We start from the raw sequence: 20,323 nt of genomic DNA on the forward strand, positions 1-20,323 counted from the left end.
CCTCAAAAAGTTAAACATAGAATTTGCATATTACCCAGCAGTTCTACTCCTAGGCATACACCCAAAAGAACTGAAAGCAGGGACTCAAGGAAGTTATTTGTACATCAGTGTTCATAGCAGCATTATTCACCATAGCCAAAAGACGGAAACAACCCAAATACCACTGGCAGATAAACAGATAAACAAGATGTAGTATAGTCATATAAGGGATGACTTTGGTTGCTATCTCTCGACTCTGATTGTGGAGTCTGTCTTTAGCCACACAATTTTGTTTTCTAAATTGTACGTAGTCAAATTTGTTTCTCTCTTCCTCTTAAGCTTCCAGTTTTGTCCTAAGGCCTCCCCCATTCTAAAGTTTCACAAATATTTCTTAAATTTTCTTTAATGTTTTTAATTATTTTATTTTTTACATTTAAGGCTTTATCTGCAATTTGTTTTTATACAAGGTTTGAGGTGTTAATTTTTTCCTTTCAGAGATGGCCACTTACGTCAAAACCATTTCCCCATCAAATCCAAATTCCATTTTTAATATATTGCACTACATACTACATAATAGTGTACACTTTTTATGAAAACACAAAACAAAATGATGTATTTTGATATGTTAGAGGAAAAGAGCTGGAACAAGATGTAACAAATTGATTAATAGTATTATCTTAGGGGAAAGGGACTTTGGAGGCAGAGAGGCGTCAGAAGTCTCTATAAATACTTTAAAGATAAACATAAAGTTTCAATTTTCTATAAGAATACATTCGCTTTATATACAATTTAAAAATTGATTTTTAAAGAAAAAAACTAATTAAAATGAAGTGAGAGACAAAACACAAATTTATATAACTTGGTCCCAAATTCTCCACTAGCCACCTGTACCCTAATACACGCTAGTTTTCCAAATATACCATTGAGCAATTGGTAATGCCCATACATTTATTTAATCAATTATTAGTTCAAATTTATGAGTGTTAATACTGTTTACTAATGACGTTTTTTAAAAATAATGCCTCTGCTCTGTATAAAATCCTACCATCAGTGAAGTCAGCTACAATCCCCAACCCAGTTTTTTTTAAACTTAAAAAGAAACAGGAATGCCTAAAAATGATTTACCTGCTTGATTTGTCTTGGAGAGTTCCTGCAAGCACTGTCAGGCGTTGAACACTGGGCGGAGGTAGAAAGTGATGCCATTTTGGCAGTGAGGAAATTAGCCTGTTGATAAATCTAAAAGGACAAAAAAATTACAGTATCTCTTCTAAAGTAGAAAATCCTCTCTTTAGAATTTACAAAAAATTCTAAATTCAAAGAATTTAGCCAGCAGACGTAAAAAAGACACATATGTCAGAACACCCTACAGAAATGCAATGCTGAGATTCTTGATACCTGATCACCTTCTAGTTCATAGATAGCCCAGATCCTGACAAAAAACTGAAGAGCTTGATCAAGAGTAAGAAGAACCATTCATGCAATCTACCAATCAACTTATCTTCTGGGATATGAAACTTTTTAAAGTTTCAAAGATAGGACTGAGGGGACTAAAGTTTTGCCACCCCAAAACAAGCCTTTTGGGATATTGAGTTTAAGCTGATTATTAAGAAATAGGAAGGAAGAGAGGGAGGGAGGGACTCCGAAAGAACCTTTGAAAACGCGCCCCGCCCCCCACCTCTGCCTGCCTAAAAGAATTCAGATAGAAAAATCTGCTCAAAGGAAGGGAATATTAGCATCATAATATAAACTAAATGTGCCAGGGACAAATCTAGCAAAATCTGTTTCCCTCAGTCCTATTGTTTGTGGGTAGCCCAGTAAAATTTGTTTATCATGTTTGCTCGTTCTCTACACCTAAGAGGATAGGAAATATGAAGTATGGGCAGTTCTTTCATAGGAGCATAGTCTGTAAGAAAGAGTTACTGCTTTTGATTGGTTATGGCAACAGTCCACAGAAAGTTCATGCATATGTAGGATTCGGAGGAGGCCTGAAGGTGCATTTAACGCTCCAACATATATTCAAGGAATATAAGCAACCTTTTGCTAATTGACCCAGTTATGAAATGATTAATTATTCCTGTCTTTCTCACTATCCGGCAGCTCTAATTTAATTTAGACCAGAATTTTTTTCTTGTCAAAGCAACTAAATACCTATAAATTGGGTTAAACCAAAGTGAACATATATAGTCAAATAAAGATGTAGCATGAATTGAAATACAGAATAAGGTTTAATTTAAAATTCTCAACTTCTACCGTTTCTCATTAAAGAAAAACTGTAGAAAAGAAAAATAAATTTTTTAAATAAACTTGCTTCAGATTACTTCAGGCCTTTTTCTAGTAAAAAGGTGACAATCAGTGAAATTTATGAACAAGGGCCCAGGGAAAGGATGAAAAGAACGCAGAAAAACCTAAACAGCAGGGCTAAAGCAAAACAGATTCCTCACTTCTCTTACAGAGTATCAATGCCTCCTTCCTATCAGCTTCCCTTGCTACAAAAAGGGCAGTCTATTAGATACAAGCATATAGGATACAAGCCTAACTTACACTTTAAAACAGCTAGCTTTTAATTGGCATTTCAAACCTTATAAACAAACTGGGGGCTAAAAAAGAAATACCTTTCCTCCCACCTTCTAAATTCTTCTAGCTAGGCTAATAATCAAATTAACACACAGATTAACAGGAGAAAATCAAATGTTTAATACATTTGTACACGGAATTCACATAAGCATGAAAATTCCAAAGACACCGAGGCAAAACTGGGTATATATGACATTTTAGACAAAGGAGAAAAGGTGGGGAATGGGATCTTAGATTCCAAAAGTGAGAGTGGGCCATTCACAGATAACCATAGAAGAGTGGAACATAAAAGGCAGGTACATTTTTGCTAAGCAGCCAAGAAACAATGAGATACTGCAAGGGGTGTCTAGTTAACAGGGCGGGTTTGACACCCTCCTATCTACCACACTCAATTCAAATTAGGCAAAGGTGCAGATGTTAAGACTTCTTTCCTGGAGCAAGTATTTCCATCTGAAACTCTTAAGCAGTAAAGGAGGGAGGGCCAAAGTTTCCTTCTAAGTCTTGTTTCTTAATAGCCTGTTTAAAATCAATATCCCAAAAAGCAGCTTAGATAGGCAAAGCTGTGGTCTCCTTCAAAACCAATCCTCTCCCCAAACCTGCTAGTCCTGTAGTCTTTCTCATTTCAGTAAATGGCAGTTCCATCCTTCAGTAGCTAAGGTCACTGACCTTAAAGCCATCCGTAACTTCTTTTTTCTCTCACACTCCATACCCAGTCAATAAATAAATTCTGAAGCTGTGTCTACAAAATGTATTCACATCTAAGCACTTCTCTCTACCTGTATTATCACTGCACTAATCCATGCACTAACTGCATTAGCCTTCAAAAGTTTTCTTGCTTCTGATGCTGGAGGGGCAAGTCCCTAGGGGAAAACTCCAGACCTGAGCCAAGAGGGTTCTCAGCTTCACACAGGAGCCAGAAAGAATTCAAGACTTGAGCCAGACAAGCAGAAGCAAGCTTACTGAGCAGAGAGGATAAGCAAGAAAAGCCACTTCATAGACTGGACAGTCCCTAAAAGAGAAGGAAGACAGACCCCACAACCATTTCCAGAAGTTGAGCTATTTATAGTTTCTACGGAAAATTACCGACTGGCAGAAAGAAATAGAGAGCGGGGTGGAAAAAATGTTACGATTAACCTTAACATTTACAAGGTATATTTTGTGGTCTGTTTTCCTTTTATGGTATTGGTAACCAGTAAGGTATTAATCAATCTTTGCAGGAATTTTCCTTGTTCTGGAGGCAACTTGTGGTCTGCTTGCATGCCTGTGTCAGGCAGCACGGGGCAGCCTCCTGACTTGACTTTATTTTATGTAGTTCCGATGCCTCTCTCCTATATTACTTCTACCCCTGCCCCTCTAGTTCCTAACCTCCCCACTTTGTTTTTGCTCAAATGTCAGTTTATCAATGAAGCCTTCCATAACCACCCATTTTTAAAACTGCAACTCCCAACACCTAGTGTTCTCTGTCTCTTCCTGCTTTATTTTTCTTCACTGTCCTTGTTACCAACCAATACACTACACATTCTAATTATTTATTACATAAGATATAAGCTACAAGTGGGTAGGGATTTGTACTTATTTGTTCATTAACATATCCCCAGTGCCTAAACTAACAATATATATGGTAAAGCAACATGGTGGATACAAATATTAATAATAGTGTGGATGATTTCCAAAAATGGTCCCCAATGAACCACATTTTCCAAGTGGTTCTGTGACATAAGTTAATCAGTAGAATGCAACTGTTAAAAAATTTTTTTTTAACTTTCAAGGGGGAAGTCTTCTGTGAAAGGAAGGATTAGGCCATGGACAGCAAGGAAGACCAGGTCCTGAGGCACGAAGCCTGAACCATCAGCAGTATGGTCAGGTGAAAAGATAACATGTCTACTGTCCTGGCGCTGTTGTTTTAATACATCAAGTATTTTAATACATCAAGTGGACCAAGTGGCGGGGAGAGAGGTGTAAGCCATTCTCAAACAATTTACATTAGCTGTAGACAAAGCAGGTGGGAGAAGATGAAGCAGAGCGAGCGATGGGATAGGCAGAGTCAGCAAGACGTGTCAACTCCTATGATTAGCTGTGGGCATGGACTGGAAAACTCATGCGTAAATAAGAAGCAGAGGCTCCAGGGTGCTATGGTGCCTGGCTATTCCCTTTCGGATAATCACAGAAATAGCCGCCTAGAAATTAATCTTAAATTCCACAAGATGGACACAGGAATGTGAGCAGTCTTTTCTCAGAGCTGGTCCACAGCTATTAACAGGCTAACTCTTCTCTCTCATTCTCTGGCAGCTGTAATTTAATGTGTCCAACCTGCTGCCCATGGGCTGCACGTGGCCCCGGATGGCTATGAATGAGGCTCAACACAAATTTGTAAATTTACCTAAAACCTTTTTTTTTTTTTTTGCTCACCAGTTTTTGTCTATTTAACATGTGGCCCAAGGCAACTCTCCTTCTGGTGTGGCCCAGAGCAGAGACGCCAAAAGGTTGGGCAGCCCTGATTTAGACCATCTCAGAATTTTTTTTCTAGTCCCAGCAGAACGAGAATGTCCCCATTCCAGGCCTGGCAGCTTCATTTCCATGCTTTTAGAAGCCCCTAAAATCTGGCTACTCTACTGGAGACCCCACAAAAAAGGACATGTGGATGTTACCCAAAAAATTTAACTAAAAAAATAAATAAAAAGAAAGGATATGTAGAGAGGTCGTTTGTCCATCTGAGAGCCCCAGCCTTTCAGGCATACATACCCTCAAAAAGCAACACATACTTTTGAACATTTCCGCCCCAAGTGACACCTGTCTACGGCTCAATGACAGCCTACAAGTGAAACCAGCAGAAAAACCCTGTGGCCCACAGAATCATAAGAAATAAATAAAACAGCTACTGCCGTAACTCACTAAATTGTTGAGTGGTTTATCACATAACATTAGATAACCATAACAAATGGCAAAGACAGAGTTTACTCTGTATCAGACACATATATTAACCCATTTAATATTTAAATAATCCTAGGATGTAGGTACTATTTTCTTTCTTCTACAGATAAGGCAAGAGAAGCATATGGATGTTATTTGTCAAAGAACACAATTCATAAATTGCTGGAGTCAAGATTTCAAGCTCAGAAGAACTCTTAAGTCCCCACTCAGAGGTAATTTTCCCCTTTATACCTCAAGTGTACAGAATTAACCACAATCATTTCCTTCAAGACATACTCTCATTGTTCATCCATACCTGACCCACTTTTACTTGATTCTTTCTAATAAAGCAATAAGCACCCACAAACTAGGACTCTGAAAACCATAATATTGCTCATCCCACTTCCCCAAACTTCCCTCCAAAATCATCCTGAATCGTAAGTTTCCATTCTCTCCCCTTCTTTTTTGTGCATTTTAGTGCATCAAAATGGAATCCTAAAAAGTGTTTGTGTGTATAGTTTGACTGTTTTTAATTTTTTTTAAAGCAGGTATGTTTTATGTAATTTTAGCAATTTTGTTTCACTAAAATAATTTTTACTGTATTGTCACTTCAGTTCTTTAAAAACTTTCATTGTAGTGTGTGTATATATATAAAAAACAAAATTTACCATTTTTAGGTGTATAATTCAGTGACATTCAGTACATTCACAGTGTTGTACACCAATACCACTTAATCATCCACCTCCAGAACTTTTTCATCACCCTAAACTGAAACTCGATTCCTTAAACAATTGCCTCCCTAATATTCCCTCTCCACTCACCCTGGTAACCACTATCCTATTTTGTCTCCATGAATATGCTTATTCTAGGTAGTTCACATACATAAAATCATACAATATTTTTCTTTTTGTGCCTGACTTATTCCACTTAGCATAGTGTTTTCAAAGGTCATCCATGTCAGAGCACACTTTACTTTTCATTTATTTTAACTGTTATGTATCATTCCAGTGTGTGATGACTTGAGTTATTTCATGTACCATGTAAGGACATTTTGATAAATGATGGATCAAACATACAATGACGGTCACATAAGATTATAATGAAGCTGAAAAACTTCTATCACATAATAACACCATGGCCTTTGTAAAGCTGTAGCACAACACATCACTCATGGCTTTCGCCATGGTCTAGCTCAGTGATTTTCAACCTTTACCATCTCGTGGCACACATAAACAAATTACTAAAATTCTGCAGCAAGCAGCACACCAAAAAAAATTATACTTTTTTGCTAATCTAACAACAAAACAATAGGTATAATTTTGAAATATTCACACTGGACAGCTATTGTTATGTTGGCAGTTGTCATTTTTTAATTTGACAATCTAAGGTAAAAGAGGTCAGTGCCCCTGACTAAATAGTCACGTGCTGCATGTTCTGAAAATTCTTGGGCACACTTGTTGAAAATCACTGATCTCGTTGATCAATTCTGCAATGTATGCTTGCAAAAAACTCTATGTTCATTAGGTTAAGCTTATTGTTTTTTACAGTCTTACATATCTCTTAATGTCAGCCTGACTTCCAAATAATTGTTAAGAGATGGAATGAAATCTCCCACTATGTTGGTGATTTGTCCATTTACCCCAGTGTAGTTCTAACCAATTTTGCTTCATTTTAAAATTTTTTAATCAGACACATATGTGATTTAAATTGCTTTTTCTTGGTAAACTGTCATTATATAGAGATTATTATTATTAGTTGGTGATTTTTTTATCCCAATTAAAGTATACTTAACTGTCTTACAGTATACTTTAACGTTTATTAGTATAGTTATGCCAACTTTCTTCTTGTTAGTATTTCCAGGTAAGTATTTTCCCACTTTTTTACTTTCAATTTGTTTGTGCCTTTAAACTTTCTGTGTACCCCTTATAAAAAAATCATATACCTAGACTTCAGATTTTTAAATCCAAGTTGTCAAATTATATGTTTAAGAGGTTAATTTAGTCCATTTATTGTAACTGGAATATATGGATCTGTTTAGCATTCCAGTTTGTCCTACTCTTCTTACGCTTGCTTTGCTTTAACACCAGCAGAAAGTGTGGTGCCATTAAAACAAAACACTGGTTTAAGAGCCATGGAAATTCAAAGCAGGACAAATTACTTCTGACTGCAAGGCAGAGGGGGAATGAGAGGGAATACAGATAGGAGTGGAAGGATTTTCAAATGGGAGAGTGCTGGGAAAAATAGAAGGGAAAACATCATGAGCAAACACATCATTAAAGGACATCTGTGAGCCCTGGCTGGTGTGGCTCAGTGGATTGAGTGCCAACCTGCAAACCAAGGGTTACTGGTTCGATTCCCAGTCAGGGCACATACCCAGTTGTGGGCCAGGTCCCTGGTTGGGGGTGTACAAGAAACAACCACGCACCGATGTTTCTCTCCCGCTCTTAAAAAATAATAATAATAAATAAAGCCTTTTAAAAAAAGGATATATGTGAGAAAATGAAGTCAGTTGATAAACTCTGAATCCAAAGCAAGATCTTGTTCCTTTTCCACTTGGAATTTCCTTTCATTATTTTTTTAAATTTATCTTGAGAGAGAGAGAGAGAAATATCAAGCTGTTGTTCTACTTACTTACACATTCATTAGTTGATTCTTGTGTGTCCTGACTGGGGATCAAATCAGCAACCCTGGTGTATCAGGATCATACTCTAACCAACTGAGCTACCCAGCTAGAGCCTGGAATCCCTTTTGAGTATAGCACACTTAGATATTTTTACTTACACCTTAAAAGGGAAAACAGGCTTAAAGAAGTCAAAAAAACTTGCCCAAGTCAAAAGCTTCTCCTTTTTCATTACAGGTTTGACTGCATGGGTCTGCTTACACACAAATTTTTTCCTAATAATTGTAAATGTATTTTCTCTTCCTTATGATTTTCCTAATATTTTTTTCTTTTATCTACTTACTTAATTGTAAGACTATTGTATATAATACATATAACACACAAATTATGTTAATTGACTGTTTTATGTTATCAGTAAGGCTTCCAGTCAACAGTATCTATTAGTAGTTATGTTTGGGGGGAGTTAAAAGTTACAGGCAGAGTTCTAATTGGGTGAGGGGTCGGCACCCCTAGCCCCACCAACATTGTTCAAAGGTCAACTGTAGTTATATTCAGTTGCTCAAACCAGAAAACGATGAGTCATCTTGATCTCTCCCTCCCCCACCATTATCACATCATCAAACCTTACAGACTTTTAACTCCAAAATCTTTCAAAACCATCCCTTCTCTTCATCTTCAGGACAATGTTCCCAAAGCAAATAGTGTTATTTTTTGCCTGCATCACTGCAACAGACTTTTAACTGGTCTCTCTAACCCCACTTCAATCCAAACTTGCCATTACAGCCAAGATTAAAAACAAAATAAAGGGGGTAAAGAACAATCCTACAGTGCCAAGTACTGCTCCATAGCTTGCTACTGCTCTAAAAATAAACAATGGAGCCTAGCCCCTCAGCGCCTTGCCAGTCTTTCCACTTGCCCTGTTCTTTCCCAGGTTCCCTGCGTCCCAGACACACTGATCTTTTGGCTTCTCCAACAGTACTTTGCTTCCTGCTTTAATGAAGCCTTTTGCAACCTAGTTCCTTCATTTGAGCACTGTGAGTTCTGTACAAGATTAAACTTCCAATCTCAGGTTAAATGTCACCACCTCAGCAATCATTAATAGATACTGAAACCACTTCTGTGAAACACTGGGGGAGGAGGAACTTTAAAAGACGTGGAGCAAGCTTAGAGCTTTTAGCATTGAACCCACTCATCAAATTTATCTCTAAAATAATTATAATTTAAGTTTTTATAAAAATAAAAATATCTCTGGGCCACTGTGACCTGGTTGCAGCATAGTCCCTTAACCAAAAAGGTCACAGATTCAATTCCTGCTCAGGGCACATGCCTAGGTTGAAGTTCCATCACATCAATGTTTTTCTCCCTCTCCCCCGCCCCCTTCCCCTTTTTCTAAAATCAATGAGCATGTCCTCAGGTAAAGATTAAAACACACACACACACACACACACACACAATAAAAGGTCATTCACACATTATATTCTCCCTGATGTGAGGCAATAGGAAGGACCCCCTACCTCCTATGAAGTATTCTTGTCCCACCCATTCAAATTTAATCACGCTTCTAGATCTAACTGCTAACCACCTGTTCGAAGGAAAAATTGGAAGGTAAAGGAATAAGTAAATAGTAGAAGCAGGCAATCAGTGAAATCCAAAATGTAAGAAATTCTACAGGACCTGGGGCAGAGGGTATGGTTGACTTGGGGAGATTATAGAGACTTAAAAAACATAAACCTAGTACAATGTGTCCTCTGTAAAATGTCTTTTTCCCCCTAAAAATCAGGAAATTTTTAATTATTTACTAGTTATGAGATACTATTAAGAAACTGTCGATTACAGTAGAAAGGCACTGTGGTAATTTTTTTTTTTATCCTGACCCAGTAAGAGATAGCATCCCCATATATTTAAAGGTAAAATAAGACACCTTTGATTTGCCTAGCAATAGGTTATCATTTTAAATAAATTACTATATTGAATGGTACACATCAAATATGGGGAGAAAAAATAACAAAAACTCTATGTGTTTACCCACTGTATTTTGGAAAACTACTACTCTTGGAAAATATTCCAGTAACGCTAAAATAATCATTACCACTAACCTGTACTGCTTTAGCTCCCTAGGAATGTGTCTCTCTCCAGTTAAAAATAAACCCAGGAGTAAGTATAGAAAGCTGAAAAGAATATGCCTTTTTTTAAAAAAAGATTTTGTTTATTTTTAGAGAGAAGGGAAGGAAGAAAGAGGGAGAGAAACATCAGTATGTGGCTACCTCTCATGTGCCCCCTACTAGGGACCTGGCCCACAACCCAAGCACATGCCCTGACTGGAAATCAAACCGGTGACCCTCTGGTTCACAGGCCAGCACTCGAGCCACTGAACCACACCAGCCAGGGCAGAATGTGCCTCCTTTAAATGAATGAGGAAATAAAAGTTCTCTTTGCAGTTGTTATTATTATTATTATTATTATTATTATTATTTTTTTTTTAGAGAAACATCAATTTGTTGTTCCACTTATTTATGCATTCTTTGGTTGCTAAGTCTTATACGTGCCCTGATCCACAACTTTGGCTTATTGGGACAAAGGTCGAAACAACTGAGCTACCAGGCCAGGGATGCAGTTTTGTCTGCTTGTTTTCAAAAGTACTCTCCCTCATCATTCCACAATAAAGTAGAACCCAAAATAACCAAGGGTAGGCCAAAATACCTTGGTTTTTCAGGGTAGTTGAAGAGTATAGGACTATCCTACATGGAGCTGTACAGATAAGGCAGTAGGCACTCCCATTTCCAAAAACTCAACCACCTCACTGGGGATGCGTATATAAGCTTTTATTATGTCTCCAACTTGCTCTTCATTTCATCTTGGTACTGTTCTCCAAGTCTCTACTTCCACCATTCAACACCCACCGTAATGAATGATCAACCCAATTTCTTGAAGTTTTCTAACTCTTATCCCACTCACCTCTCAGTGTTTTTAATATTGTTTTCAAACTACAAATTATACCCACCTCACTTGTCTTAACTCCTCCCCTCCACTGAAGAAATCATAAGTGAGCCAGCGCTGGTGTGGCTCAGTAATTGAGTGTTGGCCTGCAAACTGAAGAGTCACCAGTTTGATTCCCGGACAGGGCACGTACCTGGCCTGTAGGCCAGGTCCCCAGTTGGGGGCGCAGGTGAGAAGCAACTGATCACCAGATTGATAGTTCTCTCCCTCTCTCCTTCCCTTCCCCTCTCTCTAGAAATAAATAGTCTTTAAAAAAAGAAAGAAAAGTGAGTAACAAAGGTAAGGTTTGTTCTGTGGAACCTGTTTCTGTTAGTGAAAAAGCAGACACTTAACAATCAAGCATCTTTGTGTCAGGCACTTTTTAAAGCACTTTATGTACAATAACTCAACCCTTAAAGAGAGCCTAAGAGATAGATATATTACTTCCTCGTATTCAGAAAAGGAACTGAAGCAGAAGAGGAAAATAACTTGCCCAACATCATGTTCTGCAGAGCCAGAGCTCTTAACCATTACTCTTCCTATGTACTGAGTCACAATATATAGGGTATTTTTGAGTCACAGTCACGGTTTAAAAAGTTTGAAAGCCACTACCTTAGCACCAGGCTTTTCTCCTCTTTTATGCCTATCTTCCATTCTCAAAAATTCTCATACCTAGGTCAAAAGTTACTTCCTTGGTAAAGGCTTTTCTGACTCCCCAAGGGAGGTTGATGACACCTAAGCAAATCTATTGAAACACCACATTACATTTATATTTTTATGTGTTTCCTAGTACACTGAAATCGCAGAGAACAAAAACAGTCCTATTCATCAGGATGATGAAAGAGTGGTTTTTCCCTACACTCAGTTCAAGAAACTCCTACACCTCTTCAAATCTCTACCTCTGAAGACAACTGTGACTTTAATACTAATTAAAATAAAAACTTCTCGTCAGAAGTTAGCAGAACTAATCATTCTCATCAATTCTTTAAGGCCCTCAGGACCTCTATTAAACACTATTGTCTGGATTCTTTCACTTAAATACAAGTGTTAAAATAAAAAAATAAATCACAGGCCCAAAAATGGGCCTGTGCTAAAAGTCCATGATACCAAACCTATCAATAGATTTATAACCAATGGAACTGCCACTTCCTCTCCCAGAAATGTAATTTTAATCAACCTCAAATTTTCTAGTCAAATACAAACCAATATGGATCCTTTCAATTCCCCCACAGAAGGAAGCAATCTACATGATAAAAACCCTTCAATTTTTTTCCCCAAAAGAAAAGGTGTCTTGGCTCAAAACTAATCCTTCCTGTTTGCCAACTGTATAAGAAATAAATTTAAAAACTAATCCGTTCTTTCCCTTGCTCCACTCCTCTTCCTATAAAAGTCTTCCACTTTGTACAACCCCATGAGCTCCATTCTCTAGGTGCTAAATGGGATGTTGCCCAATTCATGAATCACTTAAAGCCAATTATATCTTCAAATTTACTTCGTTAAATGTTTTAACAGGAGTTAATAAAAAACAACCTTTTTCTTGTTAAAAAAAAAAAAAAAAAACCAAACAACCACTACTACGACTTAGTTCTTACTAGGTGTGCCTACACGTGTACAAAGATGAAGTGTGTGAAAGAGTATACTCTAGTAGTTTGTAAAAACATGCCAGGAAACAATCCAAAAACCCATCAGTGGGGAACCGTTTAAAGAAACTGCTGTCCAACCCAAAAGAGAGTATTTCATGTATATTTTATGTAAAGCTATTCCTGATATTATTTGAAAAACTTAAGGTGCAGAACAATACATACAAAATGATCCCACTGTTGTTTAAAATATGTATGTAGAGAAAAGTCAAGAAAGATGTAACACCAGGCAGTTAACAGCAGCTAGCTTGAGGAGGAAACCAGTTAGGGATGACAGAATAACTTCACACACCTCGGTACTGTGTGCATTTTTTTTTTTTTTTAAACAGGCGCCCACTACTTGCCATTTTAAGACTATAAAAAGTTGTGATCTGCCCAGTATAGATAAGGAGAGAGAGCACCAGCTTTTCCTCCGGGCGTCGCTTTAAAACAGTTGCTTTCAAACTTTAGGGTATACCACATTCAACTCGAGGAGCGGGGCTGCTGATTAAAATACATATTCCCGAGCCCCATCTCCTCATATTGTTTGCGGAGGTCTGGATGTGGCCGCAAAATGAGCATTCTTCAAACAAGCACATGTCGCTGAGACACGTGATCCGCAGCCCTTCTGAAAACTGCTACCTTAAAATTTTTGAGAACACCTCCTTGTCATTCTCCCAGCCTCCCTCTCTCCCACCTCTTTTCCCCGAAGTGCCTCAGTATTCCTCAAATCCTGAGTCAAACTAAACGTCGTCAATTCGACTATTTCGTTAGGTTTGTAACCTCTTGGCGGAGAAGCAACACGTCACTGCACCTCCATTTTCATCCTCCGCGGGTCCTGACCTTGCAACCGTTTCCCCATCAGCCCTTTTCCCGCCTGGCGCGACCGTCCCAAGGCCGCCACCCATGCCGCGAGCTCCTCCCGCTCCGGGGCCCGCGGAACCAGCCACGCCGCCAGGCCACCACCCGTTCCCCATTTCCCGACCCAAAACCACACCTTACGGCCGCTCTCACACCGAGCCCGCGGGGAAGAGGACGTCAAAGATCCTCAAGGACCAGCAGCAATTTGAAACAGCGAGCAATGAGAGCGCAATTTCCGGCTCCCAGAATCTATCTCATAGGAGAGCTTCCGGGGAAGCTCAGGCAACCATAGATGGTGAACTCGAGGGCTAGCGAGCTAGAGAGGATGACTTCGCCTTACCATAGAGTAGATCCCAGTCCGGAAGACGGAGTCGCGAAACCTGGCGGCTAAGAGTTGTGAGGTCTGAAGAGCGAATATTCAGGAAATCGCGAGGTCTTGCGCTATCTGCGGATGTGTCCTAAGAGATCAAAAAACTGGAAGGGGAGAAACCTAAGAACATCCTCAGAGGCGGGCTTCAGCTCATCAGAAGAACGCTACTGTGTTCCTCAGCGTTCTTCATTTTTTAATCCCCGGAGGTGGCTGAAGAAAGGAAACGGCACCGTAGTGTTGTCGTTAATTAGGGAAAATAACACCAGAATAGGCTCGGATTACTTCAAGATATGTGATAAATGCTAAAAGAGAGGTGCAAAGAACAATGAGATGGAGCTTATCTGGATCACACAACCAGATCATAGCTAATCTCTTCCAATATAAAAGTGGCATCAAAAAGCCTCTCAAGCAGGCTGTTTTCAACCTCTGCAGTTGCCAATGGCATTACCTCCCCCAAATACCTCTATTTCAGAATGATTATAAATGTTAGAAGATTTTTCTGAACGGAAATATGTTACTCTGTAATTTCAATTAGTTTCAATTCTGCACTTTGGAAAAGAGTAAGGCTTCATTGTTTGCAGTATGAATTTTATTCAGTTATTTGAAGACAGCTACCGCATCCCATTCCTAACTCCTTTGTTTTTCTGCAGGCAAAAAATTCCCTGAGAGACTTCAACTACAGTTGATCCTTCAACAACAGCGAAGGGATAGGGGCTCTGACTCCATGCAGTCAAAAATCTGCCTATAACTTTTGATTTCCTAAAAATGTTACTGTTAACTAAATTCAACTAAGTAAATACTAAACATTTGTTTTTCACATTTAGGCCTTTAATTCACATGGAGCTGACATTTGTACATGTTGTAACATGTAACAACACATAACAGGCCCTATTTTATTTTATTTTTTTAAATTTTTATAGAAAGAGAACCATCGATATGGGCCCTGACCAGGGTTCGAACCCACAACCTTGGTGTATTGTGCGGGGATGATGCTCTAACCAACTGAGGTAACTGGCCAGGGCTCGATTTTATGTTTCCAATGTGAGTAATAAACGTTTGGCTCTATGACTGAATCTGTACATTGAATGTGTCTATAGTCTCTTGAATTAATCTTTCCTTCCCATTTAACATAATCATTGAAAGTTTTGTACAAGAGTTATCATTTGTGGTGGTCCTTAAAAAACGAATAGGATTTCAAGAGGTGGCGATGCAGTTTGAAGAAGCACGGTATAAATATAAAGAGAGGAGAGGGATGAGGAATTAGAAGACATGACCTTAAAACTGAGGAGTCCGCTTTGATTGAAGTGTTGAATATTGCGTATAAGATTGACATTGTGTTGAATCACGCTGTCCAATATAATAGCCACCAGCTACTTGTGGCTTGAAATGTGATAGTCCAAATTGAGATGTGCTGGAAGTGTAAAATACACATCAGATCAATAAGCTTTGTGGAAAAAAATAATGCAAAATATCTCATTAATAATGTTCTATATTGATTACATATCAAAATAATATTTTGGATATACTGGGTTGGATAAAATATAATTTAAATTAATTTCACCTGTTTCTTTTAACTTTTTAAAATGTGGCTACTATAAAATTTTATATTATACATGTAGTTTGCATTATATTTCTATTAAATGGAACTGGTATGGAAAGCTAGCAAAGTAGGCTGGGGCCAGATTGGAGAGGATTTTGTAGCTGTTATAAAAAGTTCCACTTGCTATACCAAGTTTGCAGGTTCCATCTCCAGCCAGGACACATACAAGAGTCAACCAATAAATTCATAAATAAGTGGGAAAAAATTGATGTTTCTCTCTCAAATCAATAAATAAAACATTTAAAACTATTTTTTAAAAAAAGTTCCATGTGTGCCTGGGCCAGTGTGGCTTAGTTGATTGGAGTGTCATCCTATAACCAAAAGGTTGTGGGTTGGATTCCTAGTCAGGGCATGTACCTAAGTTGCATTTCAACCCCCAGTACAGGAGGCAAACAATCTATGTTTCTCTCTCACATTGATGTTTCTCTCTCTCCCTTCCTCTCTCACTAAAAGCAATGAAAAAATGTCCTCAGGTGAGGGAGGAAAAAATGTTTCACATGTTATTCAATAAGTAGTAGGAAAGAATCAAAGGTTTTAAACAAAGAAAAGACAATCTAATATTCCTAATTAGATGACTCAGCATCCCATCTGCACACAGCCAATTTTATTGTGGAAACCATTCTGCCATTAGCTCTGGGTAGATGATTAGCTCTGGTGATGTGATTCTTGTAGAAAACACTTAATATACTAGTTCTTGTTACTGTTTTTAATGTAACATGAATGGAACAAATCTAATGTGAGCTCCACTGAGCAGGAAATTCGAACATTAATGAGCCAACTTTTAATAGTTACCCATTGTTTAAGGAATAAAGTTATTCCTTTTGCCCAGAGTTAACCCAATGTTGCCTGCTTTCTAAATTCTCTACATCTCCCTCCATTCCAGTAAAATAAGTGAAGCCTTATATACAGAATGGCTGCTATAGTTAATAACACTGTATTACATATCCGAAGATTGCTGAAAGAAAATCTTAAATGTTCTCAAAGGGAAAAAATTATAACTGTTTGGTGTTAGGTGTTAACTAGACCTATTGTGGTGATCATTTTACAGTAAATACAAATATTGAATTATTATGTTGTGCATCTGAAACTAACATAATGTTTTATGTCAATTATAACTCAATAAAAATAATTAATTTAAAAAATATGGGAAGCATTTGTTGAAGGGTGGATAGTGTCAGAGAATAATAGAAACAGAAGTCATAGAGTCTGTTACTGTTACATCTTTGCCAGTAAGACTTTTTTTTCTTTCTTTGCATCTTTATTTTTTTTTATTTGTCAAGTATAGTTGACATTCAATATTATTTTATATGACTCTCAGGTGTAGAGCATAGTGGCTAGACATTCATATAACTTACTAAATGATTCCCCCCAATAAGTCTAGTACCCATACACATTTATTACAATATTATTGACTATATTCCCTGAGCTATATTTTACATTCATGGAACTGTTTCGTAACTACAGATTTGTACTTCTTAATCACTTCAACTTTTTAAGCTAGTCTCCCAACCCGTCCTATCTGGCAATAATCAGTTTGTTCTCTGTATCTATGAGTGTGTTTCTGTTTTGTTTGTTCATTTATTCTGTTCTTTAGATTCCACATATAAGTGAAATCACATGGTATTTTTCTTTCTCTGTCTGATTTATTTCACTTAGCATAATACCCTCTTGACCCATCCATGTTGTCACAAATGTTAAGATTTCATTCTTTTTTATGGCCAAGTAATATTCCATTGTGTATATGTACCACATCTTCCTTACCCATTCATCTATTGATGGACACTTAGGTTGCTCCCATATCTTGGCTATTGTAAATAATATTTTGCCAGTAAATCTTTGACTGTATCGATGCTTATTATATATCAAGCACTGTTCTAAACAATTTATATAACTAACATAATTTTCACAATCATCCTATTATCCCAAAACACAGAGAAGCAGCTTGCTCAAGATCACACAGTGGTAGTAAAGACTCAATTGGGGCACCTAACTTCAGAACCTAGGCTTTATGTAGAAGTATTTATCCTTTCAGTTTTTCAGTCCACCCTTTTAAAAAATGTCTTCATCCCTGGCTGGTGTGGCTCAATGGATTGAGTACCGGCTTGCAAACCAGAAAGTCACTGATTCAGTTCTCAGCTGGGGCACAATCCTGGGTTGCAGGCCAGGTCTCCAGTGGGGATGCGGGATAGGCAACCACACATTGATGCTTCTCTCCCTCTTTTTCTCCTTCCCTTCCCTGCTGTCTAAAAATAAGTAAATACAAGTATTTTAAATACATAAAAATGATTTGAAATATTTCCTCACTTAATATTTTGCACTTTTCCCAAGTTGTATTCTTCTGTAACATAATTATTAATGGCTACATAATGTTCTATATTAATTCTATATATATAATTTTTATAGCCATTTATGTCTTTTCCAATTTTTTCCAATTAAAATGCCATGACAATCTCTCCCATGATCAGGTCTTTTTGACCATCCCTGATTATTTCCTTCATTAGGACAGATTTCCGAAAGTGGAATCGCTGGACTAGAGCAATCACTCCAAAAGCAGTTGGAATTAAGCAGGCGAAATTAAGGAAAAGCAACATCAGCTAACAAAAACCCTTTCTTGTCTCACTCTAAACTCCGAGGTGGGTAATCCTCAACGCCAGCCCTATAAATAAGCAGACGGCAGTGCTCAGATGCTGAAGGCTGTGGACTAGACAACAGTCTTGATGCCAAGATCAATAAAATCTCTGCCTGTTGGCGTTTGGCTTTCCAGTCTGTCCTAGTAGGGTTTCTGCCCCCTGGGTAACTGCGAGTGACCTCCTTCAGGGTTTGCTTCCCTTAGAATCACCAGGCAATCTCACGCTCACGCTGCAGGGTCCTTTCTCCCACTTCATACTATACAGTTCAACACAATAGCTTCAGAACAGCATATTTGCATTTTCGTACGCTCATTTTTTTTTCTTTGTATGGTAGGTTTGAGAACTGATATCCACCCTACTATCAATAGTATAATAGACCAGACATTGCTGCAGCACTTCAAAAGCGGTGTACCGCGCCATTCTCTTTATCCTGTACCTATTAGAGAGACTACAAATCAAAGAAGCAGACCTAATAATAGTTGTTGGGTACATAAATATCCCACAATTCTAAATTAGCTGGTAATGCTGGTGAAAGGTGCATGATTTAGGGCGCGTGTGTGTTACACCCAAAATATGTATGTATGTGTGTATGTATGTATTTAATTAATATAGTCATCACAAGGGCTCAACCAGAGACTTAATTTAAAAAACAGAAATAAATATGAAAATACAGCTGAAGCTACAGAGTCCTATACAGAAATCAAGGCAAGGACAAACCACTTAAGGGAAAAATAAAAAGCACAAGAAGAGAAGTTGGACAGTGGGGGTCAGGCCTCTTGGCTGGAGACCTGCTTGGCATAGGTTTCTTGCATGTACATCTTAAAGGCCGTGGGGATTTTCCAGAGGTCGGCGACATATGTGTTCAACGACCTATTGCAGTTGGGTTCTCCTAGCAGGCTCTGGATGCAGAGCAGGATGGTCCTGACGTCATACACGGCAGACCACTTGTCCTAGAGGATGTCCAGGCAGACGCTAACCTGGTGACCACGCTGCGGTGGTAGCAGAGCGTGAGGAACTTCACTGTGGGCGCGTTGTACGGGTAGCCAGTGGCGGGAACTCTAAGGAAAGCCTACACCTCAGATCTTTATATACTGTGCCAGCTACTTCGTGGATAGTCCCCGCACATTTAAAAAGATTGTCTGGTTCAGAAAAGGCAGAAATTCATTTGTCGCCAGGGACCGTGAAGATCGACAGCTCCTACCCCAACTCTTGAGCTTCGAGGCCCCTGAGGCGTCCCCGCTGAGCTCGGCTCCTTTTTAGAAGCGGCAGCCACGCAGCTGGCGGCTGGGTCGCGGTCCTGCGAGGCCATCCGGGCAGCACTGGCAGGGGCACAGGAACTCGGAGAACACGGCTGTAACTTGTCTCGTGTGTTTCTTTGGCGAATGAATCCCGAACTTTCTTGGGTTTAAACCAAGTGTCACAAAAATACAAGTGGAAAGAATCTAGCACGCAAGAGTCCTTATTTTTATGTAAGGGTTTGCAAGAGCGCCTCCATTTCATGAGAGCCCGGATAGCTCAGTCGGTAGAGCATCAGACTTTTAATCTGAGGGTCCAGGGTTCAAGTCCCTGTTCGGGCGTGCTGTCTTTTTCTTCGGTTTTCCTTCGTGTTTTGAGCAGGCGCGTTGTATTTTAGTATGTTTTCCTTCTCAACTATTAGGAATCTGAAAATAACAGAATAGTTTTGCTGAGAAGCCACCGTCCAAAACCTGTATACTCACCAGGAAATTAAGTGATTCTGCATAATCACTTTTCCCCCACCCAAGAACGTTTACCTGAAATGAATTCAGCCTAAAAGGTAAACACGTTCAGCAGTGGCATTTTCGTATAACATTTTTTGGTAATTAAAGAAAGGTGCAAAGAGAACGCCCGAACAGGGACTTGAACCCTGGACCCTCAGATTAAAAGTCTGATGCTCTACCGACTGAGCTATCCGGGCACTCATGTGAGTAATTCCTTCTTCCCTTTACTTGATATAATCCTAATAAATTGATTCCCTCAAAAATTAAATGTAGATTTTAACTAGATTTAAAGTATCTTTTTGAGGAAGATAAAAATAAAACTCACTTTTCTACTTTTTTCCATTTAAGTCATGTGTTTTTCAAATTTTCATATTTCATGTTTGATAAATTGTCAATATCAACTGAACTCGCTAAAACTCAGTGGTACTAAAGTACAGAAAAATGG

At 38.5% G+C, this 20,323-nt stretch overlaps 1 protein-coding gene, 2 non-coding genes and 1 pseudogene across 4 annotated transcripts in view; 1 reads left to right on the forward strand and 3 right to left on the reverse strand.

The window, feature by feature from the left end:
• The window catches only part of MDM4 (MDM4 regulator of p53), a 34,573-nt gene extending 20,796 nt beyond the window's left edge, over positions 1–13,777 (reverse strand). For both annotated transcript variants that reach the window (XR_008528265.1, XM_054563191.1), the window contains exons 1-2: positions 13,676–13,777; positions 1,105–1,215 (exon numbers count right to left, since the gene is read on the reverse strand). Coding sequence is in view for 1 of the 2 variants with exons in the window: in XM_054563191.1 (XP_054419166.1) it covers positions 1,105–1,182 (78 nt within the window). In the remaining variant the exon portion in view is untranslated. The remainder of the gene's footprint in view (positions 1–1,104; positions 1,216–13,675) is intronic.
• A 5,129-nt stretch (positions 13,778–18,906) lies between these two features.
• On the reverse strand, positions 18,907–19,448 carry LOC129062062 (ubiquitin-conjugating enzyme E2 C-like; annotated as a pseudogene).
• Positions 19,449–19,643: 195 nt separating this feature from the next.
• Positions 19,644–19,716, forward strand: TRNAK-UUU (transfer RNA lysine (anticodon UUU)). Its single transcript has one exon. It is a non-coding gene; the product is annotated as a tRNA-Lys (tRNA).
• Positions 19,717–20,002: 286 nt separating this feature from the next.
• Positions 20,003–20,075, reverse strand: TRNAK-UUU (transfer RNA lysine (anticodon UUU)). Its single transcript has one exon. It is a non-coding gene; the product is annotated as a tRNA-Lys (tRNA).
• Positions 20,076–20,323: the final 248 nt, after the last annotated feature.

The sequence above is a fragment of the Pteronotus mesoamericanus genome, unplaced genomic scaffold, assembly GCF_021234165.1.
Source record: "Pteronotus mesoamericanus isolate MK-2021 breed Mesoamerican mustached bat unplaced genomic scaffold, CSHL_Meso_final scaffold_705, whole genome shotgun sequence".
NCBI classification, from domain to species: domain Eukaryota; kingdom Metazoa; phylum Chordata; class Mammalia; order Chiroptera; family Mormoopidae; genus Pteronotus; species Pteronotus mesoamericanus.